The 23,550-nt window shown below is 39.0% G+C and overlaps 1 protein-coding gene across 1 annotated transcript in view; it reads right to left on the bottom strand.

Annotated features, from left to right (window-relative positions):
- The window catches only part of LOC6565102 (protein sprint), a 56,175-nt gene that overhangs the window by 30,518 nt on the left and 2,107 nt on the right, over positions 1-23,550 (bottom strand). The window contains exons 2-3 of the mRNA XM_032738073.2: positions 5,720-6,526; positions 864-1,323 (exon numbers count right to left, since the gene is read on the bottom strand). Of these exons, the coding sequence (XP_032593964.1) occupies positions 864-1,323; positions 5,720-6,525 (1,266 nt within the window). The 5' untranslated portion in view covers position 6,526. The remainder of the gene's footprint in view (positions 1-863; positions 1,324-5,719; positions 6,527-23,550) is intronic.

A 23,550-nucleotide genomic window follows, 5' to 3' on the forward strand; every position in this document is an offset into this window, starting at 1 on the left:
CAGCCAGCAATATGATTATGGGGTGGCATGGCAACACGTAGCAAATTATGAATGAATGAGTGCCACATACAAAAGGACAAAAGCAGCTACTGCTTCTGCTGCTGCTGCTACTGCTGCTGCTGCTGCTGATGGCCCATTGGCAGCTTGCGTAATTGCCACTTAATGTGCTACACAGACAGCCTGATTCCATGCGGCTTTGCTGTTGGTTGCCCCCAGGCTACTGCCTACTGTTCGTCTGGATCGGGGACTGGGCAAACCATTATGAATAGTGCGACAAATACACAAACCGGACTCATCAATATGCTCAACAGTTGCCCAAAAACCGATGCCACCCTGGCTGCTCAGTCAGCAGCTAAGTGTTTTCCAATTATATAATAATAAGTACCTAATCTTTGGTCTGCCATTAAGCTAACAAGTATTAAATCCATTACAAATGCATTCAACTAAGCATTTTCATTTTGATTGAAGCTAAGCCAAAATGTGACAAGCGTTTGCTGCTTATAATAAATTCCTTGAAAATGGAATTTATGCATTTAAATATTCGATTATATATATATATATATATTTTTTTTTTTTGTTAGGAGTGATCTAAGAGTAGCATATGCATCAATCGAGTTCGTGCAGAAGTCGTCAAAGTTGCAAGTACCCAAAAGTTGTAAAGTTATCGTTGCGTCGAGGAAATAAGTCGTTGTTTTATAAAGTCGAACTTAACTATTCTATTAATACTAAACAGGAAATAAATCCTAGTCCTACATGTATACATATATTATTTATAAACTAGTCAAAATGGTAACTGTCATAATTTTATCATAATTTGATGCTGCCCAGACTTGACTTGGACAGAAGTCATTAAAGTAACTGACCTGACTGAGTTCATCTCTCGAGCGACGCGTGCATCTGGGCAGCAGGGCCTCCATGTCGTCCTCGAAGGCGCCGCCATTTGCCAGATCGACGACATCGTCGGCATCCGGTTCCAGGCTGCTGCTGCGTCGGCTGTTGTCGCCATTTTTCGCATCCAATTGCTGACTGCTGCTGGGCGTCATGTTCTTGTTGTTGTTGTTGTTAATATTCGTACTGAGATTTGATTGGCCATTTAATTTGTTGCTGTTATTGTTCGATTGCTGTTGATTTATTTGTGGTTGCAGCTGAGATTTTTGTGACTGTTGCGCATTGCTGCCGCTGCTGCTGCTGTTCTTATTGTTATTGTTGTTGTTGTTATTGTTGCTCTTGTTGTTGTTGACTACAGAGACGGCCGTCTCGGTTTTCTCTGTTAGGGGCGTGGCAGCGCCAGCAACAGCAGCAGACGGCAGCTGTTCACTTGTTCTGCAAAATGATAGAGAAAGAATATATTAGTATGGAAATAGGAAATTGCTTGAAATGTATTTGAAGGGCGACTCTTCATTGCTTGCCTGTTTGCCCCGACCATTTATCAACAACACTTGCCCCGTCTCAAAGCTCAGCTGCCAAAAGGTTAATTTGCGACACATTTTTTGTCATCTCATCTATTATTTTTTTCGCTTGGCTTTTTTTTTTAGCAGACGCCTTGCCGCCAAAGTGTCTGCAAGGACGCCCATGACGCGTGTCACAAACTGACGCCCCGAAAAAGCTGGCAATTTTACGCCATTTTAACAATATTTCTCGACACGAACGGAGAGAGAAGGGAGGGCAACAAAATGTTGCCGAACAAATGTTATTAATGAATTTGCCGCAAGAATGGCCCAAAAGAAAGCAAACAGAATGAAAAAATAGAGAAGAAAAAAATAACAATACTGAAGTGAAGTGAAACTTTGGCCTGGCATGTGCTTCCGCTTCCGCTTCCGTTGGGTGGCGCCTGCCTCAAGGACGCAGGCAGTCAAAGCACGGACGGATGCCCATATCTTGGATGGCTGCCTTGAGGGAGGCAGGGAGGTGGGGTGACAGTGTGGCTGGTTCTGTGTCATGTCAAAAAGAAAGTTGCAAGCAATGCTTGAGCTAGAGCATTTTCTTCGCCATATGACAAGTTGTCAAACATTCTGACATAATCATGTCAAATTAACACAAACAAGCAGCAACAGCAACAGCAACAGCAACGGCAACGGCAACAAAAACAACAGCAAACAAACAACGACAACACGCAACGGATAATAAAACACTTAGAGGAATTAGTCAAGGCTCTATAAATTTATGCAGGCTGAAGGACATGCGCCAGTAACAACAAAAACAAACAAGCAAGTCATGAGATAGAAAAGTTATCTTATCAAAGTGGACGCGATTGGATACGCTTCCATTTAATGATGATATGGCTGGCAAATGGAACTTGAACCAAAGGTTTGGATTGGTTTGGACAATCAGTTTGATATTGCTTACTTCTAACTGGTTGATATACTTATTTATAAAATATTCTATTTAGTAAGCAAACCAATATACCCTATGCAAGGGTATACAACAATTTGTTTGAAGCGACAACAACAGCAACTAAAATGCACATAAATTTCCGAGCATTTTCGAAGGGAAAACAAAATATGAGAGTCAACAATAATGAAAAAACAACATACAAAATTATTATGGCGGTTGTTTCGCCAATAAATACCCTGTATTAAGGAACGCAAAATATATGAAAGTATTTGTAAGCCAAACATTAAGACTATTTATATTTAGAATGGAATCAAAAGCGAGCCTTATTTTTGATAGTGATTATAATCCTTAGGATACAAAATAAGTGCTCATATTGTCAGATGTGCCAGCTAGCCATTCTTATGACTACAGGGTATATGTAGAAAGTTGAAGGATATTGCGAGCGCTTCAACATGACTGTTCGCCAAGTGGAGAGTATCGTACTTTGTGGCGCCGCATGTAAATTGCCGTCGCATGGCAATTAAGATAAAACGCTCCAAAGTGGATGAAGTTCAAATGTGGGGCTTGGTTTGGTGGTGCGGTTGAAGGTGAGCGCGATTTGAGGATTTACATAACATTGGGACTAGGCCAATTAGTGGGGCCTGCTGGGGCCTAGGTCAAGAGACTACCGAATGGAGACCTGCAAGTTAGCTCATAGTTTCCAAGATATGACGGCTAGAAAGTGGCTAGACATCAAGGCATTGCCCGAAATAAATATATGTCAGCTGGATAACAAATGAGTGTGTTGCAAAGATGCCACAGATTGCCACAAACATGAAACATGAATCAACGTTTTCTTAGGCTATGTCGTAATGAGAAGCGACCTTCAACCGCCCCCCAAGTTTGGCTGGACTGCAAAAACACATTCTGCTTGGGATATCGGAGAGATCCTTGTTCAGGTCAACTAACTACACATTAAAACTGCTTTCTTTTCTGTGCCAAAATAATTGCCAAAATTCTAGCACATCCCTTCAAAATCAGAATTGTAAAAAAACAAGAAGCAAAACTTTTTCACGCCATGAATATTGAGTTGGACAACGATAGACAAAATAAAAGAGAAAAAGAGGAAAATTTCGAGTTGGAGTGGAAAATCAATGCACTGGCATCAAAAAACAAATATGCAACAATTCGAGTACATTGAAAAGTTATGCGGGTTGTCAGGACCCGGTTGCTTTGTTGCTGTTGTTGCACAACAAAAACAACAAGTTCCGGTGGTTACTGCTACGATTTGATGGGTGTGTGTGGGTGTGTGTGTGTGCCGAATCTATGCAAATTAGTTGTGACAGCTTTCAAAAAGTTCAACATTGTTGTCGATGGGGCACACATGAACGGATTGGAGTGGCGCACTAATCCATAGAGTTCCAAACACTCAGAAAAATTATCGATAAATTATCCTGGAATTTATTAATTTCTTCTCAATTTTCACGTTATTTTTTCTCATTTTATATGTGCACAAAAGCACTCTCTAACTCTAGATAAAGTGTTAAGATTTCACTTATACAATCACTTTAGATAGTTTATAAATATAGATTATTTGAAAACATAACTAACGATTTTAAGGCGAATCGATTGAGTAACTTCCCATCGAGCCTCTAATCTGAGGCAGACGACAACTAAACTCGAATACAAAAGCTTTGCCAGTAAATTTCATTACTTTTCCTAAACTTTAGAAAGGAGTTTTTCTAAAAATTTGTTTTTCTTAATAATTGAAAATGTTTTTGAACAATACAAAAAACAAGCATACTTTTGGGATTTTATTTTTTTAGTATTGAGAACAACTTTCTAGTTTTAAGCGCGATTTTTTTTTTATTTTCAGATCGATTTCTTTTTTGTGAGTGTACGCTTTGACAGGGACCTGCTGTACAGCAGAGCGCTCCTGTGTAGAGTTGCTGCGGAGAGTGTCGAGAGAGCTTTTCACAGAGGGCGAGTTCAAAACGTTCAAACTTCATAAGCAACACACTTCGTATGTACACACACACACACACAGAGAGAGACACACACATGCATATGTAAGACCCGTTGCATTTTTGAGTTATGCCTCAGTGGTGGCAGACAAGGGGTATAGTCTGTGCCCGTGGGGCAGCCAAGCCATAGTCGTTTTTGATATGGTAATGTGGCAATGGGGAAGCGTGTTTGGAATGTGCCATTATTAGATTTCAGCACTGTGTGTGTTGAGCTTGAGCTGTGCGATGCTCTGTGTGTGTCTGTGTGTGCGTGTGTGTGTGTGTGAGCGATGGGTGGAGTAGCAGGACGCTGTTCAACAGCATCGTCTTCGTCGAGAGTGCTATAAAGTAGTAATACTAATTAAGTTGTATATTATGCATGTGCAACAAGACGAAGGAAGCGATGTGCACAAAAAACAACCCAACAACAACTGCAGGCCATAAAACGAGTTGTGAAATATATATATATATATATATATATATACACAGAGAGAGAAAAGTGGGTGGTGGGTAGTTAGTTAAAAGGGGATCGACTACTTGTGGTTTGCTCAGCTCAAGTTGAGTGAGCATTTGACATCGTTTAGTTCAAGAATGTTTGAGGGTAACGAAACAATACAGTTCCTAACACAAAGTGCGCTCGAATCCTGAACCGAGCCACGGGGAGGAGTCGAGTAGCGAGGGAGAGAGAGAGAGAGAGAGAGCGGGTCACATGCCACAAAATACATAGGTGGCAGACGAGACTGATTTAAAAGATAACAAATGCTGTAGTCACAGCCAAGTGGTAGGAAGTTGCCTAAGGTTGATTAGAAATACGTCCAGACATGGCTCTAATGAAGCGACAGATACTAGATTAAAAAAAAGAAGTTTCACATCAATAAGACGGGACAGTAAACAGTAAAGCACTGGTAAGTTAGGGTATTGAATTGTTTACAATGAACAATTAAAAACCTAATTGTTAAGACGAAAAAAATCAATCAAAAAGTATGCTAAAATGTGGTATTAATCTAATAACAGACTGAACTTATCGACTAAAGTTTGATTAAGTGAGTAAGAGGTATTGCTAGATGATAAACTGAAAATGTGTGTGCTGAAATTCATTGTAATTCGTTATAAATATAAATATTGATGTATAAATAAAGTGCGGGAGAAGCCAACTCAAAATATAAGGCTTCTTTAAAAAGTTGATGATATGTATATAGAAAATAGGTTTCAAATAATAAAAAGTCAACAAAAATATTTAAATTAAATTCAATTCATTTAAAAGAATGGAACATCCTTTAAAAAACAGTGAGTCGAAGGACTCTATACAAAATGATAATATTGTAAGAAGACTGCAGCTGTTGAACTGAACTGAACTGAACTGTTATCGCAGGACTGAACTGAACTGTTATCGCAGGACTCACCTCGCCTTGGCGTGACCTTTGAACTGTGCCACCTCGGCATAACGACGACCTAGCGGCGCCTCCTGTGGACTGAGCAGCGCATCGCAGTGTGGTTGCTGCATTGATGGTGGTGCTGCACCACAGATCGGCTCATCCATCGCCAGACATGGCATGCCCTTGAGCAATTGTGCGGCAGTTGGCAGGTCATTGACACATTTCAGTTGATCCTCGTTGCGATTGGCAAAGTTCTGCAGTTGTTCGCGTAGTGAGTAATCGACGGAGCTGCAGCAGGATGTCGACTCCGATGTGGTCGAGCAGCTGGGCGAATTCATGACAGCCAAATGATGATGATGATGATGATGATGATGATGATGATGATCATCATCATCATGATCGGCATTGCCATTCTGTAGATCCTGATAGGCGGCATGGGCATCCTCAGAGCTGCTGCTCGAACCGGAGCTGCCACTTGACTGATTGCTCTGGCTGGTGTTTGTCGAGACGCAGCTATCCATGCTGGCTATCGAATTACGATTGCCATGCTCAACGTGTTGCTGTTGCTGCTGTTGCTGCTTCTCTTCCATTGGTTGCTGTTGGTGTTGCTGCTGCTGATTCAGCTGCACAGTAGTGCTGGCTGTGTTATCAATTATGTCATCCACTTGCTGTGGCACTATTATTAATGAGGTACGCTTTCGCAGCGTCTCATCCTTGGCATTCATGTTCTGTTTGAGCGTCTTGTCCGACTTGGCGGTGTACACAATCACCTCCACTTTGGACGTCTCCTCCATTGCAGCGGCCACTGTGCTCTTTATTAGCTCCTGCGACATGCTGTAAAATTTATGGTATGGTAAAACCCAATGATCTAAAAACAAAAACAACAAACAAATGCGCTCCAAAATGCGGAAAAACTTTCTTGATGCTACCAAAAACAAAAATAACAACAACCACAACAACAACAGTAACAAAATGCAACTTGCCACATGCAACTGTTCAGTTGAAGGTGAATTGTGCGCCACTCTCAACACTCGAGACATGTGTCAATCAGTTTTATTGAATTCGATATTTAATACGTGCCACCAACACACTCTTGGCATCATTTGTCAACCACCAACCATTAGCCCCACCCCCCAATTTTTGTTCCTGCCCCGGCCCCGCCCACTAGCCTTAAGTATCACATTTCGCATATATCCGCCGAGGTACTCGCAGCACTTGGATAGCACTCAATGCATGAATTTTAATTTAACGAACATGTTGAGGCTTTCAAAATGTTATTACTAATAAAAACAGTAAGTTGAAACAACGGCAACATGGGGCAAGGAGGGGGGTTGTGTGTGTGTGTGTGTGTGGGGGGCAGACAGTCGGATCGTATTATGTGACACACTGTATAGCCGCTTTTATGGAAATATATAGATTCGGGACCAATGGCAACACCTGCCAACTGTCCGTCCCCAGTCGCCTGCTTGTCAAAAACACTCATCCGACAGGGGGCGTGGCGGTGACGGTGGCGGGACGGTAGGGTTGGGTGAGAGTTGAGGGGAGGGGACTTTTCAGCTGTGGTTATTTGCTGTCCCCTCATTTGTGGTGTTCAATGGGCATGACCAACCTGGCAGACAGTTTGCCTTGTCCAAAGGATCAAACATCCGATCTTGATCAGAGCAACTTTATTGCTATTTTAGCAATAGTTTTTAGTTGTATTTAATAATTTATTAAATAAATAATTAATAACACAAAAATAATCAATAAATTGAGGCTTTGTTTTACGACTTTGATAACTTAAGTTGCTATGTCTCAAGGTCTCAAGACAAAGACAAAAATCACCCTTTTGATATGCATTTCTCCATACAGTTTAAGGGTAATTCAACTTCGTCGTTTGACTTCTTCTTCGAAATGATGACTCTTGTTGTTGTTGTTGTTGTCGTTGTCGTATTTTATGATCGACTTTATGAACTTTTAACAATAATTCTGTTCTGTTGCCGCAACGCATGTGTGTGGCGTGTATCAATTTCATTTTGTTGAAAATGAAAAAAAAAAAAATATTTATTTTTGTTTTTATTTGTATATTTTTTTTTCGTATTTTTATCCTAAAGTGGGTTCTTTTTATAGGTATGGACAACATTTGAATGACCCAGAAGGAAGTCGACGCAGTCCAAAGTCGAGTTAGGTATTTGTCAGCACTCAGCACTCAGCAACTGAGCAACTAAGCACTCATGAATTCGAGTGCCCCACACATGATTATACAAACACAACACAACCGCAGACTATGTACAAACATGGCCACAATATCTTGTGATAAGCAATTATAAACATTTGCTACTGTATTTTTCTTATTTTTTTTTATTATTTTAATTTTGTTCTTTTTCTTCTGTTTTGACATCAAAAGAAATTGAAGAAACCCCAGCAAAAACGAAAAAATAAAAAACACACACTCACCCACCCCCACCCACGGGGAGGTGGATTCGCATATATAGCGCTATCTCTCACATATAGCTCTCTCCACACCACACGCACACTCCCCCCCAAAAAAAACAAACGCATTTTATACACACAACACCCACACACACACACACACACAGACACACACATACATAGTGTGTTCATATAAGTGTATGTGTGCATATTTCGTCACGATTTGTCCACCAAATGCTTTTGTTTTTTGCGGCACTGCTTCCGCTTCTCGTAAAGACCCATTTATAAGCAATAAATCGAAATGCATATACTCGTAATTGTAAATAAATAATACTCATGGGCATTATATTTTTTATTTGTATTTTTGCTTTTGTTAATATTATTCTTGTTGCCTGCGTGAATTGTGCCACATTGTGTTGCTTACAAACGCTCAAAAATGCCTGAGTAGGTGGCAAATGCTTTGGCTCATATTCAAATCAATTCAAGTTTTGCATTCTATATTATATATATAGGCATTATATATTTTCTTATAGTAATATTAACTGTTGTTATAGACTTTAGCAAGGCATATGTACTGCCTGCGTATCGATGCCAAGTTTCATCAAGTTGCGTTTAAATCTGAATAGAAACCGACTGACAGAGATGGGCCATCTCAATGTGAAAGTCAACTAGTTGTGCTGATCAAGAATATATATATATATGTGCTTTGCGGGGGGTTGTCATCAACTTCTTCTACGATATGTTCCAAACTAAATGACAAAATTATAGAAGCCTCTGCAAGGTTATAAGAATTCTGCTTGTTGTTTGAAACTGATCTATTATTAGCTGCATTAATCGAAAGTTTAGTCAAGGCTTTATTAATTCTTAAACTTGAATACTTAATGCACACATTTTTGTTTGCAGTCTGCAGTGCTCCACTTATAAAGCTTATAACTCTGTTGAATGCCGGCGAGCAAACAAAGCTGACATAATATTTTTGATTTGCTGATTAGATTAGAGATAATATATATTTTTAAAAAATAAATAGAAGAAGAAGGCTGTAGTCGATTCCCGATTCCCTTTAAAAAGCTTTGCACACCCAAATGTAAGCAGAGAGAGAGAGAGAGAGAGAGAGAAATGAGATGAATATGAGAATACGTTTTGGTTTATAAATTGGCTTTTTCTTATTCGATGTTTATGTAATATGTAAAATTGATCAATATGTCCACATGGATAATATATATTAATCGGTAATCGATATACGAGAGACGCAAACAGTTATCGATCAAATGAAATAAACTTTATATGCGGGGATGTACGACAACTTATAGACTATAAATTCTATAGTCTCCAAGATACTCGGGCTACATGATTCTGATCACGAATATGTGTATAATTGCATGTTACACAAAAGCATTATACCCTTTTTGCCCATGCTTAGTAGGGTATACAAGTTCAATGTTTTTTTTTTCGTCACTAAATCCGATGTTTTTCTTGGCCTAAATTTGCCCCTTCAGCTGCTCAGCGACATTTCGCAGGCATTACTCATTTTGCGATTTGGTGATTCAAACGAAAGAATGTATATAATATATATATATATATATATATATATATATATTATCTGTTTTTTTTTTTTTTTGGTTCGATGCAGTCAACATTTTTTTCCCATTTGCCAATGCACGTGCTGAATTTTCCAGTCTTATCATTGCAGTTTCGTAACTTTCTCAACACTTTCGAGTTGTTGTTGTTGTTTTTATTGTTGTTGTTGTTGTTTGTCGTGCATTGTCAATTTATCAGTTGTGTCTGTTGTGGGGTCAGTTGTTGGAATGAATGGATGGAGGAGGGTGTCCGAGTTAACTTGAGGAGCGACATGAAAGCAACACGAGCATTTTGCAATTAATGTCGCGTTTTTGCTGTTGTTGTTGTTGTTGTTGCAACTCAATTTTCAGACACAACAACAGCGAGCAACAACAACAAGCAAAGGCAATTACAACAATTGCAAACCCAATTACAATTTGCAATTTGCAATCAAATGCAATGTTCGTGATCGATATATATACATAGATATATATATGGACATATATATATATATATATATATATATATATATATATATATACATACATATGAATCTATTGGTAGGTGTGGTTTACACACTTTATTCGAATCGATTTCAAAATATTCATTCGCATTCACAACATGAATCATTTCTTTGATCGCTCGTTCGTTCATTTCGTGGAACAGAATTCCGCATAAATATTCTTAGCTTTTTTTTTTTTCATTTTTTTAGCCCAGTTGGCAGCAGTTGGGCAAAAGTTGAACATGGCCAAGTGTCGCTATTTTTCCAATAAATGCACTCATGAATAGCGAGCCAAGGAACCAGATTTGAATTCAGATTTATTCTCTGTAAACTTCCCCCAAAAATACATATTCGATGAGATATGTTAGAGCTGTAATTGCTGGACAAGAACAGGCTATATCAATAACTTACATCACACTTATTTGTCTAGGCATCTACTAGATATTGTACGAAAAATGTGGATTGTGGATGCGTGCGCATACATTCGAGACCCACTGTATACTGTGAAGATTTCTGTGTGGCGGGCACCGCCTGATTATTATGCAAAGTGTGAAACGCAATTGTCAACAAATTGTGAACCAAACTTGGCATAGTTGTTGAGCACAATTCACTAGAATCGAGGGCTGGACGCTCGTATAGTGGTTGGTTGGTTGGGTTGGTTGGGTTGGGTGGTTGGGTGGCTCAGGGCAAGTGAATCGCATATCGCAAAACGCAAATCGAGTGCGCGTTTCATTTGCGACTTTTGCATTTCAGTTATGGCAACCACTTTTTTGTGTCCATTGTATGCAGTTGTGTTCTGCTGTTGACTGATAGTGCTCGATTTCAAGGCCAAACAATAAGCAGCAGGCAGCAGTCAGCAGTCAGCAGTCAGCTCTCAACAGACTCGACACAGTCTGCGGCGTTTGTGTTTGTTGTGCTGTTTGCATATTTGGACCGTTAAATGGAAATGCCGACAATGGGCAACAAACTTATGGAGCACAACTTTATATAAGCATATATATATGTATATCTATATATCTGTATATATATAGATAGGCAGCCCAATTGGGCAGTCTAATGGGCGCCATAAATTAGCTCAATTAACTGCTTTTCTGTGCACATTTATTTATGGGTATCTTTTTTAATTGACTACACCCTGCAGAAATGCATGGAAATGCATGGAAAGCGGCCAGAAGTGGGCATAATTGGGCTGTATGTAAATTAAGGAAAGATACACATGTATCTTGAAGATGTATTTGTGTATTTCACATTGTATACAAGCACTTAAATGTGATCAATAAACAATATTCATGTTTGTTATTGATCAAATTCCAGATCAACTATGATGAACATATTCAGACGAATTGTTCATGTGAATTGAAAGATACAAATGTATCTTAAATGTAATCATAAGACAATATATATATAGTTGTTCTTAATTTTAATCAACTACGATGCAAGTGCTCATTTCGAATTCTTTCTTCCATTTGACTGGCAAAAAGAAATTAAATACAAAATGGAATTATTATCAGTTTGGAGCATTTTGTGCATTGGACTTGGCTTTCGTGCTTCTCCAAAACGAGCCTGGAATGCAAGCAAAAATGCACCCCAAATTAAACAACGATTAAACATGAAGGATAATGGATATGGACTTGATGCACTTCTTGTATTTCTTGTGGATTTGAGCCTTTGCAATGGGTAGAAACAGTCATGGATCGACATTTAAATGCACATTACATATAAGTACTAAGCAGACAATACTATTACTATATATATTATATATTAGACAATACTATTACTATATATATTATGGTAGTATTGTCTGCTTACTGATATAAGGCAGCTGCACATCAAATCGGAATCTATTTTAGAAAATCATCATACTAACTCAACTTTTTATTCTGAAAGTAAATTTCGAAAACTATATGCAAATTTCAACTTAAGTAAACATTAAGTAAACTCAAATTATTCGTTGCCCAGTTTACAAATATTGAAAGCATGTCTGCATTTATTCAACTCACGTGAATCGTATTCATGGCGAGTGTTTGACATTTGTACCATTTGGGGCTGAGCTGTGATGAATCGAATCGCATTTGCACATCTATGAATGTGATTCATATTTGCATATGAATGATTAATGAATGATTATCGCTTCGAGTTTACATGTTCAACAAGCAACAAGCTTTTACCAGTCGTTGGACAATTCCCCATTGAGTTGCAAGCTCCACATTTACACATTTACCCTTCTCTCTTCCTCCATCGTCTCTGTGGCTTGGAATGCAGTAAACTTTCGAGTTTCGCTTAGACGAGTGCTCCAAAGTTATGCGCTCGAAACTTGCAATACAAAATATTTTCCATTTTCCATTTTCACATTTTCTTTTTGCCATTTGCCAGAGACTCTGACTCTGTTTGCAAGTCGGCAAATGGGTGTATATTATACGTACAGAGATCTTTAGATCCAGTAACTAAATAAACTATAATATGAATTGTGAATGAATTCATTTAACTTCCAGTTTCCAATTAAGACTATAAATTGACTAGTAAAAAAGGAAGAGATTTTAACAGTCTTGGATTAAAAATGATTGTCTACTGAAGTTGTGCAAAAGTATGTTGCAGGCTGAAGGGAACTGCTCGCCATAAAGCATATATATATATATATATATTTCTGATCAGCATCTCAGTCTCGGGAAGACTATAAGAGCTCCACACTTTAAATATGCAATATTAGTTCATGTTTGCCATAAGCAGATCAAGTTTATCTCATTTGATCGACAAATACAAATCGATTTTTGATTTTCAAGTTTTAGGGAATATTTGTAGATAGATTAACATATTCCCAATTGTACAAAGTGCATTAAGATCGTGTAATAAACTCACATATCTTGACCTGTGTCTTAATCGATTTAACATATCTAGCAGCTGGGATCAGAGTATCGCCTCGTCGAACCCTCTCGACTAGAGAGCATTTCTACTTGTCTTTTTTATATATAGAATAGAGATTTGAGGCAGCTTCTGGTGTGTTACTATATACTATATACATACATATATATTTACATATATGTATGTATATATATATACGGCTTATGCTTTAGCGTTTTGTGTTTAGTCATTTTTCAATTCTGCCGTGTATGACCCCCCCTAGGTGTGTGTGTGTGTGATGTGTGTGCGACCTTTTGGTGGTTGCTGCTTGTTTGCTTGTTACTACAAATTATTGGCGTTGCGCGTGGCACGTGCGCGACACTCGTCCCACTTTTAACGGCCATCCACCAGGGGGCGGTGGCAGGGGGCAGTGTGTTGGCTTTAGTGTAATTGATTTCGCATTGCTGCTGGATGCTGTTGCTGCAATGAATGCGATTGCTGCGTGCCACGCTTAATGTTTGGGTTTTTGCTCTTTGGCTTTGGCTTTTGTAATTGGCCGCCAGTTGTTGAGCGACTCAACGGGGGAGGCAGCAGCACGAGGAAGAGAACAATTTGACGATCCATCTAACTAGGCAAGCTGGCTGCCGCCGCCTGGTGACAACATTAGCAAATTGATTTCCATCGACTTTCAATGGCCATTGTACGAATGCTGGGCTTGTTGACGATGGTTGTTGTTGCTGTTGTCGTTGGCATTGAGGCAGCTGAAGCTAGCTAGCTAGCTACAACGTAAGAAAAACCACATCCCGCATAGGCAACGGCAACGGCAACGGCAACGGCAACAGCAACGGCAACAGCAACGGCGACGACTACATAACTCAAGGCCCGCGCGCGCACTTGCAACGCCCACGCAACGCTCAGCGCCCACATCAAAATGCCAGACGGCGCGGCGTTTGACAAAACAACAACAATGATAACAACAACAGCAACAACAACAACAAGAAAGCTAAACAACAACAATGACGACGACGATAAGCGAAGCTATCTAAATAAATAAATAAATATGGCCTGCGACATGCGACCATAAATTGTGTAAATGTAAATCGGATTTGTGTATTTTATTATTTTTTGGGATTTTTGTTTTTTTTTATTGTTATTTTATATATATTTTTATGTTGCGCTGCTGCTTCTTCGACTTGTTCTTCTTCTTCTTCTTGCTGCTGCTGCTGTTGAAAATTTGATTTTAGTTTTTTTTTATGAATTTTTAATTTGTTTGCGCGCGCGGCGCGAATGCAATTTGTGTGATTTGTGTACTGAAGAGGTATGAATTATGTATGTGTGTGTGTTGGCCATGAGATACATTTTGAGGCGTGTATCTTTCTCATTTTCCATATATATATACATATATATATGTGTGTGTGTGTGTAGTAAGTGGGCGGCTGGGCTGGGCTGGGCTGGCTGTGTGTGACTAGACTAATTGTGTTGCCTAACGGAAATGTGGAGGCTGCTTGCACAATTCTCGCACCTAACAGATACATTTATTTTGTCCATTTTGCCGTTTGGTGAAAGGCGCTGCAGCAGCAAACATCTAAAACAGAGGCGTTGAAATATTTATGATAAGAGTCAGCAACAAAAATCAGCAGCAACAAAACACAACAAAAAAAAGCTGCAAAAACAAAATATGAAAGTGCAACAGCAGCAGCAGCAGCAATAACAACAATCAAAAAGTGCAACAAAGCAAGAAAAAAACAAAACGAAGACAAAAACCTGCTAAGCAACTTTTACATGGAACGCATTGTGGATGCCATTCGCGACTGTGACAGCGCCTGCAAACAAACGTTACCCACACCCAAAGCACAAAAAAAAACAACAACAAAAAACTAAAAATGCAGCGGCCCCTTGCAAAAGCTTCGACGTCGACTGCGAAATTAACATGTGACTGGAAAGAGAGAGAGAGTGAGAGAGAAAGAACAACATACGCAGTTTCCACACTCGTTGTTTCCACTGCTGCTTAATTGATAGACCAATAAGTGTAACAAGAACAAGAAGAAGAAGTAGCAGCAGCCGCTAAGCCGCTGACGTCATGAGCCATGATCTATGCCAGAGCGAGAGAGAAAAAGATGTTGAATGTGGATTTAAAAGCAACTAACTCTAATTGAGAGCTGAAGCCAAGACGCAATTTGTAAACCACCAACAAGAGAGGGATAAAGTGAGGGGCAAGGGGGAAAGAATGAAAGAAACACAACGAAAGAAATACCAGAGAAAGAGTGAAGTGAGCAACGGAAACGGTTTAATTTGCTCTGTTAATCATTTAAAAAAAAAAACAGAAAAATAAATAAAATAAAATAAAGATCTGTACGTCAAAAGAGAGTTGCCAGAATTTCAACAGTACCTGCAGCAATGGCATCCACATCTTATTGTTAGCTAATATTCAAACCTTTTGTAACCCATCAATGATACGGGAATCCACAACAACCACAACAACAACAACAATAATAATCAATTGACACTTTCGCGTTGTTCGATTTGCATATGAATGAAATGCCGTATAACATTTCATCGGGAAGCAAATTTACATATATATATATGTATATAAAAAACGATTGATGTTTGTGCTTAGTTTCTACTACCCGAGTATATTACGGGGGATATTGGCTAGAGTTTATAGTCATCAGTTAATCGATGGAAACCAAAAGATCATTAAATATAAATTATGTCTTCTTTAATTAATTAATTAATAATTTTACTAATGCTTCTGTTTATCAAATAGAATTACAGAGCATCTGCAAGTCGATCTCATTCTCTCTTCATATTATTGTTGTTTTTTATTATCAAAAGCAATTACAGAGCATCTGCAAGTCGATCTCATTCTTTCAGTCGTTTCGAAGAGATTTTCAAGTTTTATTCTTTGTTGGTCGCTAGGTCAAGTTGGAGTACCGTTATCAGTTTGTGCTACATGCACCACACCCGTCACCCCGCTGCGCCGACAAGCGTGTGGCATGCCTCCTCCTGCTCTCGCTATCTTCGGGCGCATTAATTAAGAGTTCTTTCTACCTTTTCAAATGATATTCAAAATGCTTTCAATTTGCCATTGTACAACACAACCCACTTTACACAACCAACAACATCAATGACAAAAAAAAAAACAAGAAGAACAAAAAAGCATAAACCAAATTAGAAAACAGAATAATAATAATAAAAATTTGCTGTAGACATTTTGTTAATAGCGTGCGCTATAAAAACTTTTCATTTCAATCCTTGACGAGCATTTACAAAAATATTTTTATTACAATATATTTAAGTGTCTTTATACAGACAGATAATTTGTTGTTGTTGTTCGTTTTTTTTTGTTTGGTTTTTGTTTTTGTTTTTACGCCTTGGACTTGTTGAATCATCAACAACAGAGCATAAAAAGCCATTTGAAAGAAATATGATGCACACACACACATATATATATATATATACATATACATATATACACACATACAAATCGAGATACTCATAGACCCATACATAGATACAATCCACACAACAGCTGCTGCTGCTGCGGCTGGGCAATGTTGCAATAATCACAATACCCCCCTCCCAACGCAAGAGACAAGATCCACCAATACAAATAGCAGCTACCTCTCCCCTTCCCTTTCCCATTCCCCTATCACATCGTCGCTCTCCTACTGCTGCATGCTTTGCCCAACGCAAGTGTAAAAGTTCAACACAAATATCTGACAACGACGCCGACGTCGACGTCGACAGCAGCAGCGACAGCGACGTTACTCATTTGCAATGCCAAAGCTGCGCAGCGTGTGGAATGTCTCTCTCTCTCGCTCTCTCACTCTCTTTGTCTCGGCTGTAGTTGATCTCTTGTTGGCACGATCCGTTTGCTCTCTGCTCTCGCGTGTTTCGTTTTGCATTCCGGAAAGGGTGTCGTTGGGTCAGCTGCGCTTACAGTTGTGCAGTGCTCAGCTGACGATCAGCGGTTAACCGTTAAGTGCAGTTCAGCAGATCAACGTGGAACGAAAAAGAAGCAGCAGCAGCAGCAAAAATATCATTTTACTGCATGGCAAATGAATATCAAATGAAAATCAACTGAAAATTACGGGATTGCATGATTGCATGATTCCACAGAGATCTACGTAAAACTCATATTTTGAATTTATTTTGGGCAGAAATATCGAATAGCTGATTTTAAATGCCGAGCAATGTGCAGAAATTAAGATGAGAAAAATGATTTGTCAATAACTGTAAATTAATTGAACAAAATTGAGAAATTTTGCAATTTCTGCATCAATAATGACATTTATATTTAATATAATATTATTTATAATTACTATATAGTTGACATGTTCAAGGAACGGTCTGGAGTTGATCACACAATCATATATATATATATATATTTCACATAAATTTTTTAAAAGTTAAAAGCCATTTATTATCATTATAACAACTAAAAAGCTGAGCTGTGTTGGCTATCTGCACACAGAATCCACAAGATCCACAAGCAAAAAAAAAAACCCCAGGGCCAGTTACAGTTATTGTTAAAGCTTTAGTTACAGTTCGACAAAGTTGCAAGATGGAGTTGAGGAGTTAACAAGGGGAGGGGGAGGGGGAGAGGGTTGTGTTGTTTGAGTGATGTTCGTATCTGATTACAGTTTGAATGCGCTTGCAATGAACCAGAAAATTTGCATTGTGCCGGGAGATTCCTTCGTGCTGCAGCCGCATCAAATGAATACTGGCCATGGGGTCCGGTCCAGTTGGCGAAACAGGTGCAGCCTGACTGAGTGACAGACAGACAGACAGACACTCACTCCCCCGTCCGCTCTCTCTCTCTCATTCTCTATTTCTGCCTTTGTTGTTGTCGTCCACTTTGGCTTTGTTTGCCAGCAGAGTGCATGGAGAGGGAGAGAGAGAGAGGGAGAGCGAGAGAGAGAGAGAGAGAAAAGTGCAAGAGCTGGCAAAAAAAATTTGCGAGATGAAAACGTGACTGGCAGCAAGTAAAAGCTCAGAAGGCAGATGAAAAGCGGCAACAGTGCTGCAAAGTAAAAACTACAATTGCAGTTATTTGATGAGTTTGCAGAGCATAACCAGTGCAGTCGCCGTCGCAGTCGACGTCAGCAGCGGCCACTTCATTTTTTTTTTTTTTTCTGCAAAGAGAGCGGAAATTTAATGAGCAGCAGCAGCCCATTTTTCTGCATTTCCCCATTCCCCATTTCCCATTTGTTGCCTTTGCCGCCCCCAACTGCCGCACTGCGTTATATGGCATGTGGCATGTGGCTGTGTGTGTTGTGTTGTAATTGCAGCACGCTGCGCGTTCCATCAAAATTTCTCTTGAGGCACACTCGGCTTACTGCTCCTCGGCACAGTAATGATGCATTTAGCTGATTATGAGGCGCAAAAACCACAAATTGCTGTTTGCTGCTGCTGCTGCTGCTGCTGCAACAATTTGCAAATGCCAAACTGGAGCAGGCAGCTTGCAACAAACAACTTGCAGGCAGGTTGCAAACTTTTGTGGCCATTTAGAGCGCAGCCATGGTTATTAATTAATGGTTAATGGTTGAAATGCGTGCTCCTCGGCCATATCCCAAACAAAATTCCATTTGTGCTTATTTTGCTTCTTGGGGGAAGTTAACAGAGTTTCGTGTTGTTTAACACTGGCTTTGTTTTTGTTTTTGTTTTTTTTTTATAAATATGTAACCATAACTTCAAAAAAATCAAAACTGAAAAGCAGAAAAAACTGCAAAACTGCGTTCATTTTGAAGTTGAACAATTATAGTTTTGGAGCGCTTGTCCAAGAGCCAACTGCTTACGCCATTTTGCGGATTGCGGATGGCAGAGTTGCCTTAGCATGCCTTGGCCAAAGAACTTGCCAACACTGTGTGGCAGTCAACACTAAATTATATCTGTTATTGGTCACTTTACTTGATCGCTTCCTCTTCGAGCTGGAGCATATATATACATATATTATATAAAATCATATTCTGATCAGTCGTTAGACAACACTGTGAGCATAACTGTGGACGTTGGTTGTTCCAAGGTTTATTTATTGACCGCACAAGTGTATGTGTGGTGGGTGTGGGTGTGTGTGGCCAAAACCAACTGTTGCCAGGTTACTGCTACTTGCCACCCACAAACCAGCTGTGGCATGGAGAGGCAGTGGAGGCAAATCAATCGCTGTAATGACCCAAATGGGATTTTGTTTCGCTTGGCGGCATAATTCATGGCTGCATAATACACTCCGCACATAATTATACAGTGAAGTGTGGCAACAATGCCGCACAGTTGTTATTGTGCTGCCCCTGTCAATGTTGCCACCATTTGCGGCAATTTTCTTTGGATATCTATATATTTTCTGTATATTATACATATATATATTTTTTTCCTTTTCTTCTTGTTTATTGTGTGTGGCAAAAGGTTAACACAACGCCCAATTCTTACACCCCCTCCGCACCCTCCTCTGCCTGCCCCCTTAAGCCAGCACAATCCGCCGCACCTATCAGTGTCCCCCTGCCCCCTCTACACCCTCCTCGACAGCCTGCTTGTTGTTCCTTTATCGCCTCGTTTCTCGTCGCTGTTCGTTTAATTTTATTGCCTAATTTTCAACTTTGATTGCCGGCACAACCCGCAGCTGCCACGCCTCACCCCCCCCCCCCCCCACCCTCCTTAACGCTCGTTGACATTTCTGATTTTTTGTTGTTGCTGCTGACTTTGTTTTTTTGTTTTGTTTTTTTTTTTTCTTTTCATTTTCTTCTCACTTCTCCCCCCCGCTGTTCAACTTTCAATTTGACATAATCAATTTTTATATTTATTTAGCATTTTTATGTTGCCCATTGCGGCTGTCTGTTAATGGGCACCGCCCACTTCTCATTTACTGCCACGCCCCGCTTGCATTAGGGCTCCCTTTGCTGCCCCATTTGAATGTCAGTCGACGCCTTAACCCCCTCCACCTCCACTACTCAATTAACATTTGTGTAAAATTTAACGAATTGAGAAATTTCAAAGTGTCTTCGAAATTATTTTTCAGCTTTATTGCTGACAAAAAAATTGAGATTATTGCCAGAGGAGATTATGAAAAGCAGCAGAGTATCTGAATAGAACAGAATAGTATATTTTTGACTGAAGAATCAATTTGATATAGAGATAAACAGTGATACGGATCGGTGGCAATGTTCTTAAAGATAGTTCTGTGTTCTGTAATTATGGATTCATCTTTAGATTAATACAAAATTGAATTACTTTTTCAAAAGTTTTAGAAAAAGAAAAGGAAGAAGAAGAAGCACTCATCAAAATGTTCGAAATTAGCACAAAAGTAAATGAAATTTTAATGGGAAAATGACCATTGGTCAAATGTGGCAAAGTTGCTCAAGAGGTAAATACAATATGCAATATGTGGCATGCGCTGATCTTATTTGCGGAAATGTGGCAACCCTGCACCCCAGCTATGCAACAACAGTTAATGTTTTGGCTGCTGATTTACGTTTTTCTTCTTTTTTTTGTTGTTGTTGGTTTTTGTTTTGCAGAACTTCCGCTCGCATTTTTTTGCGTATCTTTTTTGTTTGTTTTTTAACTCTTTGCGTGTAAGATGCTTGAGACGTTGACGACAACAACAATGATTTTTTGAGCAATTGCGGTTGCCAAGGGGCATGGCAAGGGGCGGGGGGACGTTCTTTCATATTTGAAACGGCAGACAGAAACTGATTGAGCTTCAAGTTCATCGTCGTTGTCTGCTGTCTGTTGTCGTCGTCGTTGGCAACATTTAATCAAGCCAAGAAGCCAATTGGAAGACGACGCCAATAAGAGCAGGGAATGGAGGGGGATGTGGGGGGGTTGGTGCGAGAGCGAGTGCGGGTTGTGGGCGGAACACAGCAAAAGAAAACAAAGCAAACTGTTTGTTGTGATGCTAATGATAGTTCAGACAGCGAGCAGATATCGCAGTCGAGGCAGACGTGAGTGCGTGCACGCGACTATCTAAAAGATACAAGATACCCACAACAACAGATACAATAACAACATATACATATAAATATATATATATATATATATATATATACATATAGACGGCACTTTCAATGTTGGCCGCATTGTTGCGGGGGCGCCACCGGCGTCGATGTCGTTGCAAAGATTTATGACAACAACGAGGCAAGGTAGTATTTGTATTTGTATTTGTATTTATATTTGTTTTCGATTTGGTTTTTATACCCTTGCGCAGAGTATTCAAATTTTGTCGTGCAGTTCAAACAGAAGTATATATATATATATATATATATATATATATATATATATATATATATATATATATACCTGTAGTGGGACTTAACTAATTCATACTAATTATTTTTTGGTCTGATTGGGCTTTTTCCTGGGTTTGCCCCAATTCACGCAACAAATGTTGGACCACCAGAAATACTATAAATATTTCTTATTTTTTAATATATATATAAAAATTTAAATTTTATCATACATTTAATTTAATTTAAATTTGTCTTACTTTTTGTATTTTTTGTGTCGATTGACTTTAAATATATATGCCCGATCTCCGCTTGTCAGTCTGTCCGCAATAAAATCTATATCTTAAATATTTATCTAATTATTCTTTTGATTTATATACATTTTATAAATTATTTTATATTTATTGATGGCTGTCACTCAGTACATTGAATGGGAACGGATCGGACCACTATATTATATAGCTGCCATAGCATAGCATTTGTGCTCGTATTAAAGAAATCATTTCTTATATTTTATTTTCAATTATTTATTTATTAATTTATTTTTTAATCGATATGTTTGTTATTAAATTGTTCATATTTGAAAAACAATAATAATAAAGAATAATAATAACAATAATCTTCAAATGTGGCACATTCAGTTTACAGAAAATAGAAAAAATATTAAAATAAAATAAATTCAATTTCAATTCAATTCAATTTCGATTTTTAAGGGTATTTCATCTTCGGTGTGCTCAACACTCGATTATTAATTCTTCTTGTTTTTTGTTTATCTTTAATGGGGCTTTGGCGTTGGCGTTGTGCTGCTCTCAAAGGAGGAACAACAACAACAGTGCACCTGCAACATGCAGAGGTTGCTGGTTGGTCATTTGGCCCTGACAGCGAATGGGCCGCGCCCATTCCGCTTTTGCCGCCCACGCCAAACAGGTGTCTATATATAGAGTCATTGTTTATACGGGTTTCGCCATTCGAAGCGATCTCTCCGTGGATATAGTGCTCCAAATTGTTGCTGTTGCTGCTGCTGCTGCTGCCAGGTGAATGGCAAGGGGAATGGGGCAGTTGAAAGTGCCGAGTGGGCAACATTTTCATTTACCAACTGTTGCAGCGCCGCAAACAGCTTCAAAACAAGTGCGGAATGCCACTAAATGAATTAGAATTACATGAAAACACCCACAATTTTCTTGGTTTTTCCATTTGTAAAAAGTTGCGAGTTATTTCCCCTGATCTTAGCGCTTAGAGTAGTGATGTCCGTGGCCCATTTAATATTATTTGATAGCTCAGTTAAGGCTTTATCATAATGAATATTTTCAAATCTTATCTTTAGCAAGCAAAATCAATAAATAAACAAAAGTATTCTTTTCTTTTGCAACAAGCAACTTAATCATCACTTTTAACTAAACATTTTACTGTCTTATCTTAAGCAAGAATGTTGGCCATGCCTACAAATTAATATTCTATATTTTTGGACATGATATTTAAGTTTCAGTTTACTGTGCGTCTGTGGACAGTTTATGTTTTTCTTTTAGTTATAATATATTACATATACTATATAAAATCTGTGGATAAACATTGCTCGACGGGATTAGAGTTAGCTTTTGCCACAGCTTCTTATACAAATCTGCAGATTTATAAAAAACATTTCATGTTGAGTGAGTTTATGTGTCTGCTTCGACATTATAATCTTTTCCATTAATATTATTATTATACATATCACAGAGCATTTGTAAACGGTGCAGATGTTTATGTTTTGCTACAGCAATTTGTTGCCAGGCCAGGTTGCAACATGGTCAACCTAAGTTCCATAAATTGTGTCTTGCAACTATTGCATTTATTTTCAATCTTCATTCGAAATACATTTAACTGAAGCCTCACTCTCTCCCTCTCTCCCTCTCTCTCTCTATCTCTCTATCTCTCTCTCTCTCTTTCTCTCGCTCTCTGTCGATCTCTCTTTCTAACTGCAATGATAAACGACTCAATTGACATCGTGTTGAGCCACAACAAAAGTTTTGTAATCGATTACCAAATAGCTTTGCTTCGAGTGGATTTCACATGCAGACAAGAGCAGCAGCAGCAGCAGCAGCTGAGGGGCATGGAGGGAGCAGGGTGAATGGACAAGCGCTGATAAGGCGGCAGGTGCAGCAGTGTCAGCTGGCAAACATATAAGAAAAACGAAAGTCAACTCAGTTGCCTGCGGCTGATAAAAACTTTGGTCAGCGACTAAGAAAGAAGCAAGGTGGGTGGAAAGGGGACAGGGGACAGGGGACAGCGAACAGGGAACAGGGAACAGAGAACAGTGCACAGGGGGAAGGGGCAATGGGCACCTATTTGGG

This window comes from Drosophila grimshawi, unplaced genomic scaffold (assembly GCF_018153295.1).
Source record: "Drosophila grimshawi isolate 15287-2541.00 unplaced genomic scaffold, ASM1815329v1 contig_848, whole genome shotgun sequence".
NCBI lineage: Eukaryota > Metazoa > Arthropoda > Insecta > Diptera > Drosophilidae > Drosophila > Drosophila grimshawi.